This window comes from Stylophora pistillata, chromosome 6 (assembly GCF_964205215.1).
Source record: "Stylophora pistillata chromosome 6, jaStyPist1.2, whole genome shotgun sequence".
Taxonomy (NCBI): Eukaryota; Metazoa; Cnidaria; class Anthozoa; order Scleractinia; family Pocilloporidae; genus Stylophora; species Stylophora pistillata.
The window spans coordinates 12,546,873-12,555,076 of NC_142524.1; the positions used below are offsets into that span (position 1 = coordinate 12,546,873).

Consider the following 8,204-nt stretch of genomic DNA (forward strand, 5'->3'; position numbering starts at 1 on the left):
TGCTAAATAAAGGTGACTGAAAACGCCATTTCGCAAAATAGTAATTCTGTCAAAATTACTGCTTTGCGAAACGGGTTTCTATTATGGTCAATAAATTGAGAGTTGACCAGGCTCTTAGAAAGATTGATCATTTTATTAGTGGACATATTTTGTTTCGGACGAAGAGGACATATTTGCTAAATAAAGGCGAAAAAACGCCATTTCGCAAAATAGTAATTCTGTCAAAATTACTACTTTGCGAAACGAGTTCTATTTTGGTCAATAAAATGAGAGGTGACCAGGCTCTTAGAAATATTGATCATTTTATTGGTGGAAACATTTTGTTTCGGACGAAGAGGACATATCTGCTGAATAAAGGTGAAAAAACGCCATTTTGTAAAATAGTAATTCTGTCAAAATTACTACTTTGCGAAACGAATTCTACTATGGTCAATAAAATGAGAGGTGACCAGGCTCTTAGAAATGTTGATCATTTTATTAGTGGAAACATTTCGTTTCGGACGAAGAGGACATATTTGCTAAATAAAGGCGAAAAAACGGCATTTTGCAAAATTTCGTTTCGTTTCGTTTCGTTTCGCAAAATAGTACAATTTCGTTTCGTTTCGTTTCGTTTCTTTTCGCAAAATAGTATAAGCCGTGTAATACAGCTGTCAAAGAAACTCCTGACATGTCCACTGAGCTCCAAACAATAAATTTCCCGGGAAGAATCGTTCACATTTATTGACTTCTTCGTTTTTCCAACGTCTCTTTTAAATCTTTTTAATTGAGCAATGTTTATTTTTGGGGTTTAAATCGTGAGCCCCAAAATAAACATTGCTTAATTTGTTACGCTGGCTCTGCGTAACATATCCCATTTGTTAGGCTCGGTTTGCGTAACTTTTCCTGTTTGTTAGTCATTTTGCTGTTCACATCCCAATTTGAAAGTCACTTGTACTTTAAACTTGTTAAATATATAAGTATGTCCTTTGTAAATCTTATGCAAATCCTTGATGAAGTCTGTTTGATCAGACGAAACCGGTCTTTCAAAAAACCAGGCCGACAAGATGTTTCTGTGTCCCGCTCACTAGTTTTTATTCAAAAAATTAAAAAAACTATTGCCAAGATTAGAGACTACTCTCAGCCCTAACCTTGATTAACACTGATTATTTATCTAAACGGATAGAGAACACTCAGCCAAACACCGCCAAGAGTAAAAACCGCGCAATTTTCATGATACACGGTACCTGGTCGAGATTTCCGGTGTCAGTGATCAACTCCTTCGTTTCTGTGAAAGAGAACTAAAATTATTTTTAATTATTTTACGTTAAATTTGGTTAAGTTTTTATTCATTAATTAAAAGAAATGGGAAGAAAAGGTACCCTCGACCCTCGACATGAAACCCTAGACCCTCTAGGACGACTGTGCCTTTGAAGTTTGGCAAGCCTGACAAAATTTAGTAGATCTAAAAATCACCGGACGCACTTGTCTCAGTGAACAGGTGACAGATTTTTTTTTCGCAAAATACACAAAAATTTGCCTAGTGCGTCCGGGCGAGGCCTTTATATATTATGCTAGCATAATTTTTGGCATAATTTGAGCAAACTGGCATAATTTCTGCCAAGTAGCAATGCTAGCATAATTCGCATATTTTGATAATTACGGGATCATTTTTTATGCTACAATTTGAACATTATTCATCTTTACTCCCAAGCACTAGGTGACGTTATTCGATGTTTTAAGTTTTAGTTCAAGTAGTAGCATTTGTAGTTCACTGTGAATCACTGAGCGGCGTCTGAAACGGTCTGAGCCTGGGTCTGGGGTGCACCGGAACCGGAAGTCACATTGTAGGCCATGTCTAGTCTAGTACTAGTGTGCGTGTTAACATGAACCACATGTTTATTTGAATTTCATTGTGGATTTGTTGCGTTTCTTTCTTGTTGACCAACGAGTTCTAATTAAAAAAATGTAGTTTTTGGACTTATTTGCAATTTTTCCAAAGAGCATAATTTTAAAAAAAAGGGGCAAGATTTGGAAAAAATAGCATAATTTTAGAATAATTTCGCCAAAAAAAGGAATGCTACTAGCATAATATGCTACTTTTACAAGCATAATCTTTCAAGACCTAATCCGGGCTCTTACATGGTCTTTCATATGAAAAATTATAGAATGTGTCGTCTAGCTGTCAGATTATTCGCTTTCAGCAGATGACTATTCAGTCTCCTGGGGTTCTTTGTAAATATGTTATGTCGTTATGTTGTGTTATTTTAAAATTCGTTTGCGTACCTGTCAGCTTTCCGGGGTTTTTTTTAGGGGTGTGTCGAGGACTCCCGGGGTTTTCCCTACACGATGGTCGGTTGCTAGGGAATTTTCCTCCAGGACGCTACTTTGATCACGTGATCACGCGTCATTTCGGCAATGGCTTCTCCAGACTTAATAAGATGTAAATTATGTACATAAATCGCGGCGTGTAGAGTGCGCTCATTTCATGCCCATTGCCTTTGATAACACGTATGCATACATTATAATACTTTAATTTTCCGAAAACTGCAAGGGAGGTGTGTTCCGGCTTTTTGTACTCGAAATATAGGCTGGTATATCCCACTCACTAAAAAGCTAAAAAAACCTTTAGGGGTGGTTTTACAGAGCACATACAGTCATGAATCTGTATTATAACTACCTCTGAAGTATTGTCATGACAAAAATAAAGATTTGAGTTTAAAACTTTATGTATATTCTCTCTATTCGGTTCACACGAACACGAAAAAGCCTGTGGGACCCCTGTCTGAGAGAGATTTTGCTTATTATTATGCAATATATCCCACAAACCCTTGGCATCGTAAACTCAGAATGTAAATTGACGTAATGGCGTCGAAATGTGGCGAAGAAGAAGAGGAAAGCAGGTATGTAGAACGAGTTTAAACCCCCATTTTGAAAAACAGTTTTCACCGTCCGCCATTTTGAAATTCGCGACATAATCCTTTTTATACCAAAACTGTTTCTGTTTGTTCTAGAGTCGATAAACTGTGCTCGAAGAGCAGAAAGTGCAGTAAAAGCAATTATCACTCTGGCAGGTGCGATTCGAAGAGAGCGGTTGTAAACCCATTTTGGAACCGTTCTCCGATACAGGTGGGAAATGCGATCAAGAGGGAAGCTAGAGATGCTGCTGAAGCTATCACAAATGATTGTGATCGGAAGAAAATTCGTGTAGAGGAAAGGGAGGCTAGTGTTCATGCGAGAGAATCAGAACTAATAGAGAAGGAGAGAAAGATACATGAAGTAGAAGAGCGAGCTAATGCAACAAGACTTGAATCAGGTTGAATTTGACTTCGTGTTCTAAATTTAGATACATCAGTGCATATATCCTTAAACATCTGTTTGTGCCTCCACTCAATAAACATGTATATCAGCATCATTTTCTATTGTCGATCCACATGCATTTTTATAGCAGACATTTCCGCTTGGTGGCTTAAAATATTGTGTCATATAAGTTAAGTAAGCTCATTATCATATGCGACAAACATAAGCTTACATAGTTTTATTTTCTATGTTTTAGAGGAAGTAGAAAGGCGGAAGGAGGCGATTGAGGAGGAGCTTAGAGAGCTGGAGGGGAGGTTAGACAGTATTGTGAAAGAGTATGAGAAAGTTAAGACACTTTTGGAACAAAGGCATCATGCCAAGGCACGTAGAAAGAGTAGTGCAACTACATTTGAAATGGTTAACAACCCTAAATCAAGCACACGATATAGACGGCGACAGGAAACTAGGAATATCCTAGAATTTATTCATGGTGGGGAGCAGGGTGCAATTTATGGTGCTTGGGATTTTATTGCATCATGTGCAAAAAAAGAGATCATGGAAAAATTAATAACTTGTTATAAAAGGGGTCGGTTTTTACAGGGTGTGTTTGGGAAGGCAATGAAAGAGTATGGAACCAGTGAAGAAGCCTTAAAGCAGGCTGTTTCTATAAAGTATCAAGCATTTTTGTCTAGGAGAAAGTTTCAACTAATCTGTAAAACCCAAAGTTCTGTGTTTAATGCTGAAGAAGATGTTTGGTTACCCAGGAATGTTAAGTGTGCAGGTGTGAATGTTACTATTCCTCGTATAGCATCAGATGAGAAAATAGACAAGTTTGTAAAGAGTTTAGATATAGGGCATGTATGTGCAATTCCCAATTACTCTGGTGTATCTAGAACTGTCACTGGTTTAGTTTTCATGATACTTGATTTGCATTTGCGTTTACCTTTTTTGAGGAACCAGCTCATCTGGTTTAATGAAAATACCAATCATTTTATTGTACAGTTTTCTGATGATGGTGCCCCAGAAACTAGTGATCTGAGTATGTCTATTGGGTCATTAACTGTTTGGAATTTTGGGGATCATGTTAGGAGTAGGGATTTTCAATATCTTTTGCATTGCCTAAGTGTAAATGAAAAAGACAGGGTAATGGAAGACCTTTGGAAACAACACACAGAGGAAATGTTAATGCTAGAGGGTAATGTGTTAACTATTTGTGGTGAGCAGTGTACCTTAGAGTTTCAACCTAGTGCTGATCAGTCTTGGCAAAGTTGGGCTAATGGCGAGTTAAATCAGGCTGCTACTTACCCTTCCCCTTATGCATTTGTTCACAAAGGTAGTTTGGGTACTATGGGGGCATGTATAGGACATTCATTCTCAGATACCTGGAAACCACCCTCCATGGAGAAGAGGAAAGCAGATCTTTTAAAACTAAACCAGTATCGAGAATCACTAAGCAAGTCTCTTAGTCAAGCCAAGAAGCATGAAAAAGAATTATCTTTCATGGCAGAGAATGGAATTAGACAAGTTGTTTATCCCAGGATTGGTGAGTTTGCAGATCGTCAAAGACCAGAGCCAGTGCATAGTGAGATTAATGCTTGGCAGCATCTGCTAAATGTTATCTACCGTGAAGCTTTACAGAGAGATTTGATTGAGGACTTTTTAGAGGTTCTGAGTTCACCTTTACACGTTCAGGATAGTCCTCGGGAGAGAAAAACAGCTTCATCTATATTGTCAAGTTACCCCGAGGGTGCTGGAGATAGAGTTAGGCAGTCAGAACTAGTTAGAGAGCAACATAAGGTATTTCAGCAAGCAATAGGTAGTACTGCAGCAAGTGGCAGCGTCAGAGGTAATTCAGATAGGAAAGGCTGTCAGTTAGCATTTCTTTCAAGAAAGATTAGGGAACACTACAATGACAAAGACAAAAGGAGCAACAATATCGCTACAAGGTTGATAGGTGAACAAGCTGTTTCATTAGCCAGGTATTCATTTAGATTAATTGATGCCCTCTGCATGAATGATGAGTCTGGTCCTCAGAGGGTTAAGCGCCTGGCCCTTGGTAAAGCAGCTCAGTATCTCCGAGACTCTGGGATGCTCTTCAGCAAGGTTGAGGCAAATTCAGTTGGAATGAATCAACTAAAGCACTCTTGCACCATGTACTTCAACCTTATCTCTCTATTCTTCCCAGATGCTGTTAACTTAACAGTTTGGACAATCGGCTATGCCATACCCTACCATGCAGAATTGCTCTACAGACAGTACAAGGTTGGTTATGGTATTATTTCTTTGCAGGCAAAGGAATCAAAGCATTCAGGTGTGAAGCAGGACCTAAATTTAACCAATAGGTCTCGCTCAACAAGCAATGTAGGTAAGTGGTGGCAGCTAATGCGCACTAATTATGTCAGGGCATTTTATTTGCCTGAACATCAGCCTGTGCCGTCTACCTACATATCCCACTTTGAGTCTCGACTTCCACCTCACTGCAAGGATACCCTTAACTTCTGTGAGTGTGGACGATCACGAGATGAAGCTTCCCTTTGTTCATTTTGTGAGGAGTCTAAAGATATTGTAAGGTGTGCCCAAGAAATGAAGTTAGATGAAAACCTTATAGCTATCTTTAAGCCAATCAGGTGTGAAACATGTGAAATGAGATTCCCAGATGTGGTCCTCCTTGAGTCTCATCAAAAGGTTGCACACTCATCAAGAGAACAACTGGCTAGGCCATCTAGTAAGATTAACCCTCAAATGATGAATGTCAAGGAACTGAAAGAAGAACTACGTGTAAGAGGAGCATCGTTAACTGGGGATAAAGCTCATCTTATTAGAAGATTGGAAGGGCTTCTTGCAGCAGAAGTTAGTTAGACATTCATCATTCCATAAATGTCCCTTTTTATTACAAAAAAAAAATTGAGGGGACTTCAAGGAGAAAATCACAAAGCCTAGTTCTAAATCATTCATATTATTGTTTTCATTATTATAATGAATATTATGTCATTGATCCAAATTTTATAAAAATAGTGTATGTATATATGTGATAACTCTAACATAGGAGCTTAAATAAAGTGAATTGATGAGTTCCGGGGAAAAATTAAAGCTGGATCTGTCCATCTCAACACAACTGCTGTAATTAAGTATCAAATTTGGAAAAAATATGTTTCATAAGATCATAATTTTGCAGCTCTAGTCTTAATATGATATTCATGTATGTACTTTCTTGAAAGTGTCAATAGTGACATGAGTCACAGGGCCCCAAATGTTACCTTTGTGAACAAAAAAAGTAATATTATTGATTTAAGGCACTTAACAAAGAAGTCATTTCCTGGTGTTGCTGATAATAAGTGCATTAAGAAATAATCCCATACAAAATATTGAAAAGATACTGAACATTACCCACCCTTACAACACAATACAAAACCAACAGCATTTTCTAAAGCATCAAGAACAGCCTGATTTTGCTCTCCTGACAGTGCTACTTCATGCCACTCTAGTTATTTAAACCCTCTAAGTCTCAATATCCACCTGCAAATTCTCCTCACTGATATCCATACATTTCCTTAATTGTAACTGAGTGAAATTGGTGAAATATCAAAGCATTTTCCCTAAGGGGGATTTTTTTAATTCCCTTAACCTTTTCTCTTGCTAATGTACTGGCAATTTTGATAAAATGCTGACAATTTTATAGTATCTATCACCATCATTAGGTTTTTTTTTCTTTCTTTTTATTAAGAACATTTGAATAGATATTTGAACTTACAAGCCTAATAAATTAGTGACATAAACCAGTGATAAATACATGTTGTGGTTCAATTTTGTCCTTGCTTTCAATTTTATCTTCCTTTCGTCCAAAACTCGTTACCATACATTACCATACCACAAGACTAAGTAAAATTAAGATTGAACCAAAGAACCAAAACATTATTACTTCACAACATAATACAAGCGAAATAAACAAGATTTGTTTTGCAGAAAAAAAATGCAGACCTATTCAATGTTCATAAGTTTTTGTATTTGATTATCAATAGCAAAATCCTCCTCGTTGTACCTTTGAATAAAAGCAGAAAGGGTCAAACGATTTGTTGTGATATTGTAGCGTAGTGTAATAGGAGTATTCTTTGTAACAACTACAGAAGATCGCCCTGCATAGTGATATTTCCCGTCTGTCTGCTTTTTGAATTTCCTCTTGTGTAAATAGTTTTGCCCAGAGAATCGAGAAGGACAAAATATTTTTCTGGCGGAGGCCTGCTTTTTAATCAAAATTTCCACTTTCTTCCCTTTCCCTGATAAATCAACTTCACAGCCATATCCTCGAGCAAGAGTCATGATGTGTCTGAATACCATCCAAGGGATAAAAAGAGTTGTTGGATTGGTGAGCCCAGTTGCCTTTGAGTGAGTTTGCTTGTGCTTCAAGCTTTCCCCTAATTCCCGCAAATATGAATCGACGAGAGGTCCAGAAAGTTCGAGTTTATTTCCACACACCTCCTCGTGAAGAGAATCCATCTCCCCCATTCCATAGTTTGGCTTGTTTTTAGCCTTTCTCACGGACTTTATCCATACTTTTTCCACGGAAAATTTCATTTCTACAGTACTGGTGTTCCAAAATAGGTCTTCTCGCTCCGATCTATCGTTTTTAGCCCTTAAATCTAATTGCACAAGCTCCCCTTGGTCCGCCATATTTTTTACGTGTGTTCTTCAAGACAGGTACTGGGGGTAAACCGCTGTCAATAGATGAGCCCGCACAAACGGGAGAAAACTCCTTAGTTACCGACCATCGTGCTACGAGACATGCAATGGCGACGAAAGTCTGACAGTTTTTCTTTGTTAGCTCTAAACGTATATTGTCGATTTTTTTCTAAACTGGCAGTTCGATGACAAATTATTGAAAAAAGCAAAAAAAGAGTTCCCAAAGGATATGCATACAATCTTGGTACTCT

At 37.8% G+C, this 8,204-nt stretch overlaps 1 protein-coding gene and 1 long non-coding RNA gene across 3 annotated transcripts; one reads left to right on the forward strand and one right to left on the reverse strand.

Annotated features, from left to right (window-relative positions):
* The first annotated feature begins 2,792 nt into the window (after nt 1-2,792).
* Nucleotides 2,793-7,342, forward strand: LOC111343412 (uncharacterized). Of its 2 annotated transcripts, XM_088724801.1 has the most exons (4): nt 2,793-2,879; nt 2,991-3,292; nt 3,533-4,819; nt 5,462-7,342. In XM_088724801.1, exons 1-4 carry the CDS (start codon nt 2,842-2,844, stop codon nt 6,133-6,135), a joined length of 2,301 nt encoding a protein of 766 aa, XP_088580927.1. In that variant the 5' UTR covers nt 2,793-2,841; the 3' UTR covers nt 6,136-7,342. The 2 variants fall into 2 exon arrangements, with proteins under 2 accessions (XP_088580927.1, XP_088580926.1); XM_088724800.1 differs by having other exon boundaries at nt 3,533-7,342.
* LOC148728296 (uncharacterized) lies at nt 6,214-8,042 on the reverse strand. Its single transcript, XR_015988623.1, has 2 exons — nt 7,750-8,042; nt 6,214-7,315 (listed from the first exon to the last, which is right to left on the reverse strand). It is a non-coding gene; the product is annotated as an uncharacterized LOC148728296 (long non-coding RNA).
* Nucleotides 8,043-8,204: the final 162 nt, after the last annotated feature.